Here is a 19,762-nt window from a genome sequence, read left to right as displayed (position 1 = left end):
CCCCGGACGGCACAGGATCCCCTCCCCGGACGGCACAGGATCCCCTCCCCGGATGGCACAGGATCCCCTCCCCAGTTAGCACAGGAACCCAGAGATGGACCTGGCAAACCAATCTCCATTTTCCTCCTGCCACTTCCTTGGCAGCGCCCCCTCTCACACACACGTGCATGCGCACATACTAGTACACACTTGCAGGCACATGCGCACATACACACGTGTGTGTGCATATGCACACACACATACATGCACACACACTTTTTTTTAAATTATAAAATCTGGAAACCGCATTGAAGAATAAATGAAACTGAGCTCAAGATGAGGGGTTCTCTCTTGTAATGGAGACCGACCCCAAACTTGTCACTGCCAGAAAGGAGCCAAAAGTCGGGGGTAAGAGAAGCAGGGCCCAGCAGTGCTCCGGGCAGGCTCCGCTGCCAGCACCCTCCCTTCCTGGCCACCCACCCACGGAGGCCTGCCTCCCCAGGCTTCACTTGAGGGGCTCAGGGCTCGCCAACGGAGCAGCCGTGGCTACCGCTGTGTGCCTGTTGAGTCAGACACTGGCTTCCTGCTCTGTCCCCCATGTAACTGCACTTCTTCACGCAGGGCTGCTCCGGCCCATGAAGGCGTGGCGCTGGGACACCTCGAGGCTGACACAGAGAAAGACAGCCCCCGGGTCTCAGGTGGCCCTGAGTGCATCCCGCTAGTCTCTGACCTGCTGGGGACTCCGAGGGATGGGGAATGAAAGCACGTGGGAGGAACGGAGCTCGGGACCAGGACATCCCTCAGACACGAGCACCGGAGGCCACCGGGTTCTGGAGCCTGTCTCAGGATGCTGTAGGTGCTACTAATCCCACACAAAGCAGGGTTTTTAGACTTTGGTTAAAAGTTTTACTTTAACGCTCCTTTACGAAGAGAAAGAGGAACGCTGACTTGGGATAGTGTCAGAAAGTTTCTTCAGAGAGAAAGGAAGGCTGAGCACACGGCACACACCACCCTGGGAGCTCGGGCACCCGGACAACACCCCAGACCACGACCACCTCGGGGGCTTTCTCAGCAGCACCGGTGACATCACCAACGCCAGTCTGAGCTCACACTCGGTGGCATGGAATGCCTCCTCCAGGCCACATGGGCAACGGGACCTTCTCCCTTCTCTCCGCAGCACATCTCTCCTCCGCCTGCGGGACCAGGACGGCCCACAGCCTTCCCCAGCTTTCCAGGCTGCATTGATCACTTCCCGGTGGCCCATAACACATGGCTCACACTTCTATTTTAAAAGCAATCCTGTGTTACAGATAGTTGGTGATATTGTCTGTTACCCCTGCTAGACTGTAAACGTGCCGAGGAAACAGCAAATTCCTTACTCGTCCTTGCACAGGATTCAATAAATGTACATGCTTGGTAGTCTCAGAAAATGACAATGAAATGACATCGTAAGGTCAACGTGCCACTTCGCATGCTGGCTGTAGTCTACCCTGTGGTAAAGGTAAAACATCCTCTCAGATCTACTGCGTTTACGGATTAAAGACTTAGCAAGTCCTTACCCTCGGTCAGGACAGCTGGAAAACCCGCCACATGAAAGTTGTAATTCGGTGGCATATCAAAGCATGTCAATTCCCTATGTCAATGCTTATGATAGATTATTTCCTGGTTTAGAAAAGGAAGCCACTGAACTCTATCCCTTCCTCACAAGGACCTGTCTTGTTTTGACTATGAGGTTTGTATTTATAATTATGTGCTATTAGAATCAATGCTATGACCTGTGCTCAAACAAATCTTCCTGCTTTCTCTCTCTATCTGCAACGGCTCAAGAAGGACAGGCGAGACACAAATACCATAAACATTACGTTTACAAAGAGGGTAAGGGGGGAGAAGTTTACTCTGGGTTTTATTTCTTCCTGTGCTCTCTGAACTTGCTAACCATGCATGAGTTTATTTCATCAAAAAGAGAAAGGACTTAGCTCATTGGTGGGTCTATAGGCTATGTTTGTTTTATTTTTTATATTTTTTCTGTACGTAACTTGGTCTGCGATGAAGGATTGGAAATAAAATAGCCACTTTTATTATTTTTTAAAAAAAGAAATGAGGTTCCTGGCTACAGATAGACACCAGTCATAAAGAAAAATCAATTTAATCAGATAGGACAAATTTTACTTTGACATCAGCTTAAGCCAGAGGAATCCTATTTCAAAACCCAAATTGAGAAAAATGGGAAGCAATGGTAATTCTGCAACATACCAGAGAAATATTCGATTCATTCGAAACTAAAGCCTCCGCAGCTGGCCAGACCTTCAGTCGCATGTCAGTAACTATCTTTTTAATACTAATTAATTAAATAAAATGAAAAAAAATGGGATGAAACTTGATCTGGGAGCACAAAGTTGAAGTAACCATGGCACTGGGACTTTGTGGGGTTTTCGCTGCATCAGGAAGTAATTACACAATATTTTCCAGAAGTGAAACAGTGAGTCTAACTGGAAAAAAATGTGGAAACATTTAGTTAGAACAGTAGAGCAAGGTATTAAAGATCCTTTTAAGGGGTTAACTCTGAAGGAAAATATGCAAATAATTAGGTCTGTAAACATGTTCTTAATTACAATTCTAGGATAAAAGTCAGAGGTATAATTGGCACTCGTGTGCTTTTCCTGAAAACCCTTCCTTGCAAAGTGACGATTCTAATGCTCATGTCGCCGGGAGGACCCTGCCTGGCAGCTGAGGACCCATCAGAGAAACACCGCTGAGTCCCTGGCGACTCCTCCTCGCACACGGAGGAAGGCCGTGGGCACCTGCCTCCTTCCACACTCACCGGCGAGATTTACCCCCCATGCGTGGAGACACATGGTTTTCATCTTTAGTCAAACTTCACTCATGCCAATCTCTTTCCCCAGTTCACATGAACTTCAAGAGTTTCAGGAAATCTATTTTACCGACTCCACTCGGATTCCCGTTTTCAGTTTGCCACGGCTGTTCTCAGGGGGTGCGGCTCACTTTCTCCCTGAGCTTCTGGCACATGTCATTCTACCGAAAATGAATTTCGCAAGGACTAGAGATGGAATTAAATGCACAATGTACAGTAATTTATAATCTCAACCTTTGATACCGCTCCAAAGAAGGAAAAGGGAACATTAATATAATGTTAAACTGCAGCTACACAAACATTTCCTGAGTGCCCATGACGTGCCAGGCACCGTTCTAGGTGCTGAGGGCTCTTCCGAGAATGGAACAGACACAGCTCCCTGCCCTCCTGGGGTCACCATTCTAGCAGACTCTGCCCTTGCCAGGTTGAACCTGAAGGATGACTTCTGGGCCTTCTATCCAAAGGCCAAAAGTCCCACCAGAAAAGTGGCACAGCCTGGCCAGCGTGGCTCAGTGGTTGCGTGTTGACCTATGAACCAGGAAGTCACGGTTTGATTCCTGGTCAGGGCACAATGCCTGGGTTGCAGGCTTGATCCCCAGTGTGGAGTGTGCAGGAGGATCAATGATTGATGTTTCTCTCTCTCCCTTCCTCTCTGAAATCAATAAAAAAAATATATATATATTTTAAAAAGTGGCATAAAGAGCAGTCACGTCACCAAATCCTCACCACAAGGAAGCAGGAATATACAGTCATCCCTGGAGTGAGACCTCATTAGGATTCTGGATACTGGAGTGATGGCCAGGGCTGAGGCTGGACTAAAAGAACAGAATGTACGAATGACGCCTGCCATGGACTGAATTAAGTCCCCCTTCATTTCCTATGTTGGAGCTCTCACCCCAATGTGACTGTTTGGAGTATGAAAGTAATTAAGGTCAAATGAAGTCCTAAGGGTGAGGCCCTGATCCTACAGGATTAGTGTTCTTATGAGAGACACCAGAGAGAGATCTCACTCTCTATCCTGTGCCATGTGAGGACACAGCAAGAAGGTGGCCACCTGCAAGCCAAGAAGAGAGCCTTCACCAGTAACGAAATCGGGCATCACCTTGACCTTGGACTTCCCAATGTCCCAAACTATAAGAAAATAAATTTTGTTGTTTAAGCCACTCTGTCTATGGTGTTTTGTTACAGCAGCTGGAGCTGACTGAGACAATGTAATGCACCTCCATCAAGAGCCCTTCCAGGAACACTGCAGAGGGTGCGGGTAACACCAAACACATCCAGGGAGGCACCATCCTATCCAGTGGGCAACAAATGGATTCTGGATTTGACTGCTGATGCCCCCATTCAAATGCTGCTACAGAAATACGAGATGGAGTCAGTTCACCACTGTCTCTACCAATGACACTGAAGGTTACCCTCTACTTCGGACACTTCTCCACCAACCCAAAAGCAGCCACAGCCCTCAGAAACTTCCCTCGTTTGCTTTATCTTAAAGTGATACATAACCATTGAAAGAAATTAAACTAGCGCTGGCCGGGGGCTCAGCTGTTTGGAGTGTCATCCGTACACCAAAAGACTGTGGTTCTATTCACGGTCAGGGCACATACCTAGGTTGTGGGTTCGATTCCCCATTGGGGCACCTATATGAGGCAACTGACCAATGTTTCTCTCTCTTTCTCTCTCTCTCAAATCAATAAACATATCCCTGGGTAAGGATAAAAAATAAATAAAAGAAATTAAACTAGCATTTGCTACTCATCAGGCATAACTAACTGCTTTCTCTGGGCTGGTGGCTCTAACACTTACTTAGGCTAACGAGCATATTATATGAAAAGTCCCCACAGAATACCCTAAAATAGTGATATACTGAATTCTATCCTATCAACTCGGGATAATTTCACTAGTTTAAAATACTACAAGAGCCCAGGAATAGAAGGCTCCTCATTCAAAGAGAAACAAAACAATCCTAAGAAAATTGCATTCCCCAAATTTTCAGCTACTAGTTATTATTGGTTTATCTGCTTTGTTTCACTAGCTTTCAGCAGCAAACACTAGAACACTAAAGTTTGAGACAATTTTACAGGGTTTTGGAAAAAACCCTTAAAATTGAGAGTATTTTATTATCGCCTCTCTTTGATCTAGAAAGAAACTGCCACTTTCTAGAAATAAAACATGAAGGCCCCACTCTGAAACTCAGTTTGAGAAGCACAGCTTTAAGAAAAAGGCTGTTTTCAAGCGGCTTATCTGAACCTCTAAAACATTTGGGCCCAGGAATCTCTGACCAGTTCCAAGGTCTAAGAGTCATGATGATACTCGGGTCAGATGGGAACTTCTCAGACTCAGAGACAGAAAAGACAACTCGGCAACCAACAGGGCCGGTTCCCCACTTACAACTCGTCCTGTATGTTGTCCGTCAGCTTGAAGAGCTGCTCCTGCCCTTCGGCCTGGCTCTCCGAGTAGCGGGGGAGCAGCCCCTGGGGCCCCGTGCAGCACCGCGGCTTCCGCACCCTGTGCGCCTGCGTCCTACATGGGGGAAGGGACAAAAAGCAGAGGTTAGGTGTTAAAATGATTTCCCAGCTTCATCTAAGACAAACCCACTACTTACTACAACACACACTCTGTGTTTAGTGACTGGAATTAAACCACAGTATTCGCTGTGATGCACAATGAGATTGGGGTTAAAGACACCAATTTTGAATTAGAACCTTGCCTTCGCCTTCTCCTAGCTATGTGAAAATGGACAAGTCGGTTAACTTCTTTAACCCTCGGTTCCTTTTCTTTGTAAAATCAAATAAAATAATGCCCGACACGCCTGTGCCTGACAGAATGTGGCTGTCCACCAGAGGTGGCTGTGCCTGCTGTGGTCATCACTGCTGGACTTCGATCTGGGCACCTCCAGACTTTCAGGGTGGGGAAGAAGGGTGAGGGACTGCGGGCATTTAAAAGCACATGCCCAGCTGCTGGATTTCTTCTACGATGCGCTCAGCTGCCTGGGAACAGGGTGAGGGGCCCAGGAACCACGTGAGGAGGAAGAAAGGCTCCGTGGACGGGCCCCAGGCCACAGCCTGGGTCCTGCAGTGGCTCTCACTCAGGCCACTCAGCTGTCGGCTGCCCGAAGGAATCTGCTTTGCTATGGCTTTCGGGGCAGTGATGTTGTCTCTGTCCACAAACCACATACAGGATAACTGATAAGTGCTTTTTGGTGTTTTCCTAGAAACAGGAGTCCGTATTTGTCTTGGAAAGGCTGTGCATATTTCAGATGACTGATAAGAGTGCACCGGGTCTGTCCGCGGCCTTGTACTTGCTGTACTTTTCATTATTTGTTCCTGGATTCCACCAAAGCACAACACCCCTCTAGACACCCCGAGTCGGCGCTTCAGAACCAGGTCCTTGCAAGGGCGATGAGTGCTCCAGGGGGCCAATTGGGGTCATGATATGGGCAGAGAGAGTCAGCAAGTTGCCACTGGCCATGCAATAGGCTACCTGCAAACCTGGGGCAAGAGCAAAGCCTCCTGGACAGGCCCGCACTCCACTCCGCTCACCAGGCCAGGACGTCCGAAGCCCACACCTGGGGGATGTTGTTTTGCTGTGCTGGAAAGCCAGAAATCCAGCAAGGATTTTTTAAAAGCTCATGAATAAGAGTGCCCTAAGAACTACTAGTTGTGCTCTTCCAGAGTGATGTAAAGAGACTGTAAAGTAGTCCCTACAGTCTGTGCTAAAGGAATGGGTAAAAGGTAATTTTATTTATATCATACACTCCCACTAGCAATAGTCTCATGCCTTCTTCTTCAAGACTCAGGCCTCCTGCTGGCTGGTTAGATCCCAACTAGTGACTGAAGGGTGGAGGGTGGCGGAGCGGCTGCTGCTGACCCATCGGCGGAGAGGTGGGCAACTGCTGGTGAGGACGCAGCCATCAGGGCATGTAAGGAAACCAAGGGAGGGAGCGAGGTGGGCTTTCCTGACAGCAGAGCCCTGTTCTCGCCCCCACCTAGTGAAACACCCACCGCCACTCCCAACACTGCCAAGTGTCTGTTCCCCACGGGGGTCCTACCATTCTGTCCCTAGGAAGCTCCTGGGAGAGGTCTGGCTATTGGGGCAGAAGCTCAGAGGCCCCTCCAAGAGAGATGTGACGGGGCCTGTTCCTCACCGCCTTTCAGCATCTTCCCCAACCCATCGGGAGCTCTGCAGGCTCGATGTCCATCTGCATCCCCAATCCAACATCCCTCCATCTCTGTCACAACTGACGATGACCTCTGGATTGGTAACGGATTATTACAATAACCTTACACCTTATTCTATTTCCACCCGGTTCCACTCTCCTCATAGTGATGGGAATGACCCTTTCAGAATGCAAGTTAGATCAGTCAGTCACGTGCTCAAAACACATTAGCTTCACATCTCACTTAGATCAAATATTTGCTCCCTGCATGGCACCCCATCTGGAGTATAAGCGCCATGAGAAGAGGATTTTGTCTCGTTCCTTCTCGCCCGGGAACTAGAACAGAGCCTGATTCACGGGGGAGAAGCAACGCACCTTAGATGAGTAAATAAATGAATGTGTTTGTGGGTGGGGGCAGGGATAGGGCCACTGTGACTATTGAACTAAGAAAGGAAAGGTGACATGCAAATTGGTGGAGAGCTAGAAGACTGGCGTCTGGGCTCTGACAGTCTACAAAGTCAAGGCAAAATGAAAACCAGCTAGAATCCCCTCCTGATGGAAAGGGCTGGGGTGGGTCTGTCCCGTTCACTGATCTTCAAAGCAGAGGAGGAGCCTGGAGGCAAAGTCATGAAGCTATGCCTCCGCTAACACAGGCACTTCCCTCGGAAGAAACGATCTTCCATTAAAGTGGAAAAAAACATGCCCCCAAGAGAGGAAACTTACTCCAAGCCCTAACCTCCTCTGATGGGACCCAGGGAGCCCAACAGGCCAAGGAAAGGCACTGCCCTCTGGACCTGAGCCTTGGAGCCCACATCTTATATAGCCATGGACTATGGGAGATGGAAGTAAGTGTGCCTCACATCACCACATCGCCAGCAGCTTTCTGCTGCACGAATGGGTATAAAATGGCACCTTACTGTCCTCTCATTCCCACCCTCTCTGCTCTACCTAAATGGAAATGGTGTCCAATAAAAAGGTGGAGTGGCTGGCGCCTGCCCATGGGCACCAGAACTGAAAGATCCCTGCCAAGCTCTCAGGCCCACCACTGGGGGGACCCCCCGGGACCTCCCCGGGCCTCCTCTGTTTGCCCCGCTCCTCTCCTCACCCTCACCTCTACTGTCCAGACAGGCTGCTTCTCAGGCAGGTCTGGCACTACATCCTGCGGATAACAGATCATTAAACAAGAGGTGGCAACACTCCGCCCACTCACCTCTCGGCAGCTGACAGCGCCTCTTGCTAACTAACCTGGACATGAAAGGTAGTTTACAACACCAGTCTGCCTAGTGCATATGCAGCAACTCTGACGCCACAAACCTTTGTTTAGCCAGAGGTCTGTGGTGTACTTAATTGCTGCCAGCTGGGGGCTGCTCGGCCATTTTAAGCCCTCGGCGGCTGCGGTTTACAAATTTCACAGTGTATAGAAAGAAGCAGGCCTTCCAGTCAACCAGCTAATCCAAAATGTCAGCACCAAACCAACCCGGGCTTTGAACTCCATGAACACGTCAGGGAGTCGGCTGTGCAGCACGGACGGGCCTCCCCGGGGAAGGGCTGCTGATACAGTGGCTGATACACTGCAGATATCCACCGGCGAGAGAGGTCCATGCCCAAGCCTGCGCCCCGCCACTGCTCTCTGACACGCACTGGAGGCCCAGCCGAGGACCAGAGCAATGAAAACAGCCCTGTCCTTCTCCTTAGGCAACAACAAACCCAAACAAGGTGACACAGGAAGACCTAACCAGTTCCACTTGGCTGACCTCGCCTTTCAGCCGAGGGTCAACAGGTGGCCAGCCATTATTTGTTCTTCGCTTACACGATGAGTAACTATGTCATAGTGCTATTAGCTGAAGACAGATGTTGTACACACATACACATGCCCCTGTACAGCTTAAGCTATCAGTTGGTTGAGAAATCTGTCATGGCCAATGTCTATCAACCCCATGAGTTTCAAAAACAATCGCAGAGGAGGAGCAAGTGTGTGTCAAACGGGGGACTTCCCTGCGCTGACGATGCCACCTTCGTCAGGGGCCCTGCGTACTGACCCCACAGAGTGATGGATCGTGCCTGCATCTACTTCACGTGTGTGTCCCAGACTTTTGTTGTAATTAAATCTCTTACTGATACATATATACTGTGTTTGACGGCACAAACAAGTAGGCAGCTAACAGCAGGTCAACCCAGACCATCGCTTCACATGTGGCTAATGGCTAACAGTTCTAAGGCACCAAGATTCTCGACTGAATGGCTCCATCAAGCGTTTGTCAGTCTCTAAAGGAACTCAATGGTCTACAGTACTCTGCACGGAGTGCGGTGGTTAAGCTTCCCCTGGTAGCCACTGCTGGACAGCAGCTGGAAGGCAGAGAAGCCTGCGGGCCACCAGCTACCTCTGACCTCTGACCTGCAGGCCCTCCGCCCTGCTGCAGCCCCTCCCCGGGCGTAGGGGGAAAGCACCCCCTCTCCACACCGATGCCGCTCCTCTCAGCGCAGGGCATCCAGGACGGCTCTCCTGGAGGGGCAGCCTAGAGTTTGGCTCGGTTTACATCAGAGCCCATGACGAACAGAAACCCACTTTCTAGAGCAGCCGTGGGCAAACTACGGCCCGCGGGCCGGATCCGGCCCGTTTGAAATGAATAAAACTAAAAAAAAAAAGACCGTACCCTTTTATGTAATGATGTTTACTTTGAATTTATATTAGTTCACACAAACACTCCATCCATGCTTTTGTTCCGGCCCTCCGGTCCAGTTTAAGAACCCATTGTGGCCCTCGAGTCAAAAAGTTTGCCCACCCCTGTTCTAGACCCTATCCAGGGATGGCACTGAACACGTAGGGTTAATAACTACTGAGCTCTGACTGTGTTAAAACCTGAACCAAGAAATCTACCAAATACCTACGACAGTTTGGATTTTGAACACAAACCAGGCTGGGCAGAAAGGAACCCTATGGCAGTTGAGGTTGGCTCCTAAATGAAGCTACTGAGGATTCAAACCGAGCAGCCAGAAAGCAGCCCTGCTCAGAGCCTGAGAATGGCTTGTGCCGCCTCTGCCCCAGCGCCCACCCCATGCAGTGAACGCTTCCTGAGCATCATAGGCACAGGCCAGCGCCAGGCTCTAGGGAGACAGGCAGGAACCACGTTGCCAGGGGCCTTATGGAACCTAATGGAGGAGATGAACAGAAACAGGCAACAAGGGCTGGGAGGACAGGCTCCGGAGCCAGGCTGCCTGGGCTGAATCCCAGTTTCCCCATTTACAACCTGGGACCTACGGCAAGTTGTGTAACCTCTCGGAGCCTTGGTTTCCTCATCTATAAAATAGACGAGGGGATAGTAATGGGGTTGCTGTGAGGAGTAAGTCAACACATGTATATGTTTATAACAAACAGGACTTGGTACGTAAGGAACACTCAGTAGAATGCTCCCTATGATGAGGATAACAATGACGCTCCTCGGTAGAGGCTGCCATGGGTATAAGAGAAGGGCCCTAACCTAGCCCAGGTGACTGAAGCCCAAGGTGGGCTGGGTCCAACGTCCAACATAGTTTTCTTACTGGGGAACCGACTTCAAACTGAAATATTCCCCTTTCCCTTTGCTTTCTTGTTAACAACATTCTCCTTACCTCTCCCTAGAGTTCTGAAGTCATTGCGTAAAAACACATAAACTCCCACATTGTATGGTCACAATTGCGAATGTGGGAAAGACGCTGAATCATGTTGTTAGGAACTCTATTACTGTCGCTGTAAGTTTTAGGAATTTGACATCCTGCGGTGGGGGAAGACATTTCCTGGGCTGAATTTTCTCCCATCAGTGGGAGTCACACCTGACTTGTTTATAGGGGTCAAGGCTTCCTATAACCTAACACATATTTTGGGGACCCCATGACATTGCAACTGTGACAGCGGGTAGGACTAATGCCACAGATATGCCTACTGGGATTTAAAATCTAAGAACAAAACGACTACTTGTTAACGAACTGCCTTGAGGTGAGCCTGCCTGTTCATGGGGCTGGGGTAGGGGCAAAGCAGACTGGCTTCATAAAGAATTCCAACAAGGGGACAACGTTACAGCGAGGTTACATCTGCTTGAGTTGGATTTCCAAAACCCTCACTTCTGCATGCATTCTGGGGAGGCTGTGCTTTAAAAAAAAAAAAAGTAGACAACTTATAAGGTGGCTTGCAACTTTCTACACTTTCACAAAAATGAGGTATTTTACAAATGCAGGCAAGCTTAATTTGTGTTCTAGGTCCACCACTCTGAATCAGATGCGTACAGGAACCCCTCCGCCATGGCCAAGCTCCCTGCTGAACTGTCACTTTTCATGCCCATCCGAAGATACTGCACATGGGCCAAAATACACAATTTCTGGTAAACTTAATTCTGTGGCCATTAAGTACAAATTCTAACGACAACAAACTGACTAAAAAACCAGGTATTTTCAGGTCGATTTCTAGAAAATGACTACAGAATTAAAAAAAAAAAATCATTATGTTATCTATCTTCCCCCAAAGTTGATCTCTCTTTAAAAAAAAAAAAAGATTTTAGAGAGAGAGTAAGGGAGAGGAGGGAGAGAGAGAAACATTGATCAGTTGCCTCTTGAACATGCCCCAACTGGGGATCGAACCCAAGACCTAGGTATGTGCCCTGCCTGGAAATCGAATCTGCAACCCTTCAGTCACGGGATGACACTCCAACCAACTGAGCCACACTGTCCAGAGCAACAGTTGATCTTTTTAAGGAGACAGACAGAGTTTAGGAGCGTGTGTTACAGAGAAGAACATAAGGCTTCGGAAAGAAACCAGCACAGAGGGAAACCCCAGTCCAGTCCCTTGTTAGCCGAGTGGTCCTGACGAAGTTGCTCTCAGCCTGTTTCCTTATCAATAAATGAGAATATAATACTTATTGATCATATTGAGAAGATATATGAAAAGTGCCCAGCACAGTGCACACAATAGGTATCATAAACATTGTCTCCCTTTCTCCTACCCTTATTCACAATCATTGTATGTCAAGTCAATTTAAAACACCTAAGTGCAAAACTTAAAACTTAGGTGTGAAGTCTGAGTCTGAGGGCTCACTGTGAACCCTGACTTCTGGACACTTGGGCTCTTCTAAGGAGCCAGTGCCTCGCTCATAGGCGCACACTCCACTCGCTTGGCCTACCCCACCCAGAGCTGACTTGCTTCAACTTTTTTAAAGAGCTAGAGCTAAGCAGCCTAGCAGCTCAAGAAATGATACCAAATGCTCAATTCCTAGGGTTGGAATTCCCAGAGCTCTAGCAGACTGCCATTCATAAATTCACCAGCGCAGAGGTCTTCCGGGGAGAGCACCTGCTCTGAGTGGAGTTGGAAAGGCAACCTGAAGCCATCCACCCCTGAAAGCGGAGCTGCTGACTGAGGGGCTGGGCTGTCTGTCCTCAGCACCCTGCCCCGGGGGCCCCCTCAGGACCGAGGCTGAGCAGGTATGGGGGTGCTGCAGCCCCCCAAGGGGCCTGCTCTGTGATTTGTTGCTTTTTCAAGACCACCTACACGTTCATTCAGGCCGGACTTTTTACTCAGGTTTTTACTATCAAACAGATGAGGTGCAAAAGGAGAAGATACTTCAGAATGGACCAGGCCACTGAAACGTACAACCTCCCTGCTAATGAGAGCGTATGCACAGCCGCCACACTCACCAGGGTGGACAGGATCAGTGTCGGCCCTGAGGTCAGACTCTGGGTGGTAGAGGGAGAGACTGAGACCCTGGGAGGAGGCTCACAGAGCCTGCCAGCGGCCCGCCCTCTCCAGCCCCCAACTTTCCCCAGGGAGGGGCTCCCATTCTGAACCGGGCCGAGGCCTGGAAAGTCTGGTGAGAGCGGAACGGAGGCCACATGAGGCCAGAGTTCTAGTCTCTTCTCTGCATTGTTGTGTCCCAGCACCTAGAACAGTGCCGGGCACACAGCAGGTGCGCAGCACACACACGAGAAAGGAACGGACCAGCGGTCACAAGCCTGGATTACAACTGGGGGCAGAAGAGCCCCAGGGGCTGCCTCTGAAGCCAAGAGAGTGGAGAAGGCAGCCTGTCGTGGGCCCCTCCTCCTGCTCCTCCTCCTCCGAGACAGGCTGGGGGCTGGTCATTCCATGGAGGAGCGACACTAGAGTGTTACTGACTGAGGCCACAACTAGGTCGTGTTCCCCCGGGACAACTGGCCAGCGCCCCGGCTGCACTTCTCCAGGAAAGGAAAGGGCAGTGGGGCCCAGGGGTCCGGCTCCCTGTGGAGGGTCCAACCCCGTCTTGACACTTAAGCAGCTCAGAACCTCCCGATGATGGATTCTCTGCACTGGCTCAAACTCCACCAACTTCTTCCAAGGGTTTTACTGTACGGCTCTCATTCTTTTAATCCCAACTTTTGGGTTCTTTTTGACCTAGAAACATAAAGAAATCCACCAATCACCGACTCCTTATCTTCCTTTGGCCAGCTGGTGCCTTCTTATTCTTTTGTCTTCAAATTTAACCCTGTCCAAGCTTTCTCAAGATGCCAAAGCCACCACTAGTCAAACCTGCCCCTCTGCCACCAAGAGAAGGCACCTTCTTGACCTTGGTCATCCTGGCTCTGGCCCATCATCCTAATGCCCTCAAGAGTATCTTGGATTTTTCTCTTTGTTCTGGCTCTTGCCACGGAGCCTGGGTATCAAGCCAGAGCAAGAATGAGGCCAGGAGCACGCCCATGTGTCTGAATGGGGACTGGCTCAGGGGTGGCCTTTCCCTTTGGACAGGAAGGAAGCGAGCACAAGCTGGCAGCGGTGACACCCTGCGGTGCCTCTAAGTGGGGTACATCCCTGCCCGGTGCCATGACGTTCAACCTGGTGACAAAAGATTATTGTTCACCTGGTGACAGGAAGGCCGAGCTGCCTTCTAATTAAGTGCCTCAGTGCGAACATGAATGGACTGATTGCCACAGTCCATCAACCCTTGGCAAACTGGTTTGTTTGGTCTGGACAGCAAACATTCCGCACTACTGGATTTTTTTCTCCCAGATCCCCTGAGGCCCCATCACCCCCTAAACCTTTTATAAAAACTACAATCTGTTCTGCTGTCTCGAGTTACATTCTGTAAATAATAAGCAACGCTGATGAAATGCAAAAAGCTGAAAATTCGCAAAGCAGAAAGATCTGTAGTATGTCCCACATCTGTGTCACATTACATGTGCGCTCAACAGACTTGCTGATTCCCGTCTAATCAGCACACAAGGGTGACGTGGGCCAGAAGGGCTCTCCTGCTACATGCCACAGCGGGGCCACCGAGGCAGCCAAGGAGGGGCCGGCGCTGCACCATGCGGGGGAGATGCCGAGCCCACGACGCAGAGACTGAGCGGCCTGCTCAGTCCTGGGACATGTGCACGGCAGACTGTGGGTCAGCGCTGTGGTCAGGCCGGGGACAGCTACGGCTCAGAACCCTCCTCCCCAGTCCTCAATGTGGTCGAGCTGGGCCCGTGGCGGTTAAGCTAAATAACATGTTGTAATGACAAAATGTCTCATTTGAAGGGGTTGGCTCCCTATACATTAAAATGCCTACAAAGTAAAAATAGAACAAAAGGAAACCAATTAGAGTCCACTTGGCAGAATGCTTAGGGGCTACTAGAGATGTTAGTTGTGATGCCAGGCAAAATTTGATCCCATCTTTACTTCTTCCAAACATTTTGCACGCATATGCACACACACACTCACACACACATGCACGTGTGTGTGCACGCATGCAGGCACTCATACTCCCATTTAAGAAACATTGGCAGAGCCTACGAGGGAACTTGGCATGCTTTAAACTTGTGGTGTCATACTAAGCCCCTCAATGATTAGAAGGCTCCATGTTGGGGAAAAAAAACCAAAACAGATTCAGACTCCACAGGGTCTGTAAGCAGGGGGCGCGGAGCCTCAGGGACACTCTTGGGAAAACTCAGTGCACTGCCACCTCAGCCAGCTCCCCTAGATCGGTATGTTCCCATCAACGTTAGTGAGAGACATCAGAGCTGAGACTGGGGGCCACCGAGTGTCTCTGCAGCTGCGATTACTGGGCTGACTGTGCCCCAGGCACTGACCGGCTCAGCACTCAATAAGGAAGTGTGTTATTAGCACTGCATTTCATGGAGGAGGAAGCCGTGCCTGGGAGAGACGGTGAAGTTCGTCCAAGGCCATTCCGCTGGTAAGTGGCAAAGACAAACCTGGTCTTGGGTTTTTCTGATTCTCTTGGACTCAGCACACTTACTAGCGGCATGACTGTGGATGGAAACCTAACGCTGAGTCCATCACTGCAGTAAGCATTCTGGAGATGCTGGAGGCCCCCAGAGAAGCACTAGTGCAGTGGTTCTCAACCTTCCTCATGCCGCGACCCTTTAATACAGTTCCTCATGTTGTGGTGACCCCCAACCATAAAGTTATTTTCGCTGCTACTTCATAACTGTAATGTTGCTACTGTTATGAATCGTCATGTAAATATCTGATATGCAGGATGTATTTTCATTGTTACAAATTGAACATAATTAAAGCATAGTGATTAATCACAAAAACAATATGTAATTATATATGTGTTTTCCGATGGTCTTAGGCGACTGCTGTGAAAGGGTCGTTCGACCCCCAAAGGGGTCGCGACCCACAGGTTGAGAACCGCTGCACTAGTGTGACCCTGAAGAGCTTACAATCCAACTGAGAAGCTGAAACTTACATCTTGGCAATGACTGTGGAAGAAACCTAGACCCTGTCCCAGGGATGAAAGAGCAAAGGAGGTCTGGCACCCACACTGCTAGTACAGAGGGTAGGATGGGCTTCCGGGGAAGGCCGGGCTTCACGTAGAGCCCCGCCTAATGACAGAGCGAGATTTCTATTACTAAAATAATATACAGCATCAGTACCAACCTGCCAAGTTTTGGTTGTTTTAATCCTCACCCGATGATATTTTCCCATTGCTTTCAGATAGAGTGGAAGGGCAGGGAGAGGGGGAGAGAGAGGGAGAAACATGGATGTGAGAGAGACACATCGATTAGTTGCCTCCCACATGCACCTTGACCGGGGCTGGGGAATGAACCTGCAACCCAGGTACATGCCCTTGACTGGGAATCAAACCCTTGAACCTTTGGTGTGAGGACCGATGCTCTGACCACTGCGCTACACCGGCCAGGGCCCAACCTGCCAAGTTTTAACAGGAATTAACGTTAAATATTAAGAATGAGAAGGAAACAAATAGCAAGATAAAAGCCAGTTAACAGACCACACCACATACAACCTAAAAACATGTACTGAAGCCCCACTCTTGATGCTAAAGCAACCAGCTGAAGAACCATGAACAGCGACAGCTTTCCTTTATTAGTCACGATGCAGCTTTAACTCACATGAGTGAAATACTCCAGGTGATTAATCTCACTTTCATGAATACCTGGAGATATGTACTAAGATGGGTACTAATATGGATGAGATAGTGAGGAAATGACAACTATTGGAAGTAGAGGACCAAGGCAGGATGAGAATAAACAAAAAACACACTAAAAAGGAAGATAAATTCTGACCTCAAGGGGGTTAAAAGGACTGGGGTGAAGAATATGCAGATAATTCACAAAAGAAGACATCCAAATGCCAACTGAAATAGGAAAAGATGACTCAACCCTCCTATTTATCAAAGAAATCCAGGCAGCAACACAGACATGCTCTCACATTGGCAGACTTCACAGAGTGACAAGGCCCTGCTCTTAGTACTGCATCAAATTCACAAAACTCCCGCTGGATTCTGAGTGAAGAGCCAGGACTGGCAGAAACAGGCCTCCCAAGCCTGCGGTGGGAGGTCAAATTGCTCCGACTTCCTAGAAGGCGATTTGTGATGTGTTTCAAAACAGAAAATGTATACACCCTCTAACCCAGCAATTTTATTTTTAAAATTGAGAATTAAACACATATGAAAAGATATATGTAAAAGGTGTTTACAATAGCAAAATATAGGAAAGCAATAAAGGACCAGTTAAGTATATTATTGTAATATAAGTGTTAAAAATGATTCACTTTTGGGATGGAAAGATGTTGTAGAGTCACTGTTAAGTGAAAAAAGGTTAGGCATCAATATTCGTGCTCCTATTTATGTGAAATCGTATACAGGTATTTCTTGGTGTGTGTACATATATACAAATGCACAGAACCTGGCACGATTACCATGGTTAGCTTTTTGGTGATTACTGACCAGGGATGAGTTCTTATTTTCTTTTTAAAAATGGGAATAATAGTAGCGATCTACTCAGTTTGCTGTAAGAATTAAAGAGAGAATTAGTACAAAGTCTTTGGAATACTGTCTATACACTGTGCGTGCTCATATGTGGTTTACATTTTCAGAACCGTTTCCATGTGTACACATCTTTAAGCTCAGACAATAGAACCACGGTTTAAGAAGATGATTCAGGGAGCAGTCAGGCACAAATGCCAACATGTCTCAAGCACACTTAAGAAGCAAAGCATGAATGAGGACACACTCCTGCCATCACACGCTGTGCACAGCGCGGTGGGGTGCAGGCTGGGAAAGGAGGAGCCTGCAGGGCCGGGCCTCACCTGGAATGGCTCTCGCTGGGCAGTGGAGTCCCAGTGGAGCTCTCTCCAGAGGCAGCCTACGGATGGGCCATTCCTACGGATGCTGCTTCTCCCAAGACTGGGAGGCCGGCCCCACGCTACATTGGATGGAGGTGGCCATGGAGGCTGCTATCACCTGAGGGTGTTCTGCAGGAGGCTCCTCCCCAGCCCGGCTGACTTACTTTCCCAGCACTGTTGCTTTCTGACCCTAAACAGCGGGAGAGAGGGCTTCTCTTGTAGAAACTGACCAGCTCAGAGCAGCATGTCCTGACTGACCAGTGGCAGGGGCTATGCACAGCCAAAACGACCCAGGTGCTCAAAGCACTTCCCTAAAGAGCCCAGTGAGGCAACATGAACTGCAAAGGGGACTCTAAGAGTAGGTAAAAGCAAGGGCACTCTGCCCCCAGCTTGTCCGAAACCCCCTTCCTGCTAACGCAGGGAAAGAACATCTGGAACTGGTTTTGAGGCTCTCCAGCTGCAGAGCCACTCGAGTGAAGTTCGTGTTTCTTTGGAAATTGCATTTCAGGGGCTTATAGACTGTCCTTCCTGATTCTCCTCAGGGTGAAGTACAACCTAGAAGACAAGCTGGTTCAGAGACCAAATCAGCTTTGCTTTGAAATGTTCTCCTTTCCCCACCCCCTTTGACAGCAGAATTAATGGTCCAGGTGGTGAGAAGTCAAAAATGAAAGAGAAGGACTTGGGGTCATCTCAGGTGCATTTCGATGTCTTCAGAAAAATCAGACGCACTCCGCGGGCCAGAGCTGACACCAAGCCTTCAGAGCACGTGTCCTCCTCAGAAGCGAGATCCATTAGACTGAAACCATTTTAAATCGCTGGACTTGGGCTTGCCTCTATAGGACTAGGAAAAAAATGTGGATTCAAAATGTGCTAGAACTCACTGAGAGCCAAGGAGGCAGTGAGGGAAGATACTAGACCCTTGCAGACAGAGGGGGCGGCACATCCAGGCCCCCCACATCTGGTGCCAGGCCGCTGCTTGCGCCCACCACGTGCTTTTGGCAGTTGGCCCCCGGGCACTGGGACACGGACTTGCGAGCAGCCCTTCCACCTGGGCCCCACTGTGCCTCTGGGAAAGCTAGGTGCACCCGGGAGTCTGTCCAGGGCGGAGGCAACAGCATCTCTTCCCACTGTGTTAACAGTGAACACGAGACCTCTATTCTAGCCTCTGCCAGCTGAGGGTTTGTTCCTCCCTCTGGACGGGGGGCAGAGGCAGTTAGGGAGGGCAGGCAGGCATGTGGCTTTTCAAAGACCAAGTTCCTTGGGGTGGAGAGAAGCAGACAGGCCTAGGACACCACTGATGCGGAGGGTGAGTCACACAGGGCACGACGTGGCTCCTCGTGGCCCCTCCCCCAAGAATCACTGACACAAGAAGCTGGGACCAGACCTCCCTCTGCATGTTACATAAAGCGCTGGAATTTTCTAGTCCTTTCTGTCCTAAGATTTTTGCAGATAAGAATATCTATAAATCCCAGTTAGTAGATCATCTGGTTTCCTCATGGCATCTTATTAAACTAAACAAAAAATAATTCAAAGGAGCAGCAGCACTTCTCTCTACAATTCAAGCACTCCCTTAGCATTTCTCTCTGCACATCCAAAAAGACTAGCCATAGCATAGCTCCTCGAGCTATGAGCCAAATGAGCTCAAATGCCGACAAAGAGAACCCCAAACAGGTGGCCCATGAAAAGACACCCCAGGTCTGCTAGACTTTGGGGTGAGCAGTCATTGCATGGAGTCCTCCATCCAGGGACTCGCTACCTGAGCCTATTTCAGGCGTTTCAAGCATCCTGACCCTGGAGGCATGACTAAATAGAAGCCGACAGCCTCAGAGCTGGCCAGCCCTCAGTCGCTTCTACTTCTGGGAGCCTTTTCCAGGCCCCACCCCACAAGATAAACAGCAGTTATCCGTGGCCACCAAAACAGGCAAGCACAGGGACCGTCTCCTTCCGAGGCTTCCTGTCCTGTGCATCGGGCGGAGTTCCCAGGTGACCAGCTGGTGGGATGGACCTGGCCGGACGGCAGAGCAAAGACAAATTGGGAGCCAGGATGCCTGACCGCCTTTTGGTGAAACTGGCAAACTCTGAACTCGGAAGGCTGTCGTGGTTCATCGTTGGGGGAGGGGTTGGGGGGAAGGATGGTGTGCAGAAGAGAGGACCAGACAGCACAGCTCCT

General features: G+C 49.5%; 1 protein-coding gene across 2 annotated transcripts in view; it reads right to left on the bottom strand.

The window, feature by feature from the left end:
• The window catches only part of VPS13D (vacuolar protein sorting 13 homolog D (S. cerevisiae)), a 237,730-nt gene that overhangs the window by 6,072 nt on the left and 211,896 nt on the right, over positions 1-19,762 (bottom strand). For both annotated transcript variants that reach the window (XM_014545506.1, XM_005873452.2), the window contains one exon: positions 5,243-5,374. In XM_014545506.1, the coding sequence (XP_014400992.1) occupies positions 5,243-5,374 (132 nt within the window). The remainder of the gene's footprint in view (positions 1-5,242; positions 5,375-19,762) is intronic.

This window comes from Myotis brandtii, unplaced genomic scaffold, assembly GCF_000412655.1.
Source record: "Myotis brandtii unplaced genomic scaffold, ASM41265v1 scaffold410, whole genome shotgun sequence".
Lineage (NCBI taxonomy): Eukaryota > Metazoa > Chordata > Mammalia > Chiroptera > Vespertilionidae > Myotis > Myotis brandtii.
Note: the sequence above shows the minus strand (reverse complement) of the source record. Positions and strands in the feature narration are given on the sequence as shown.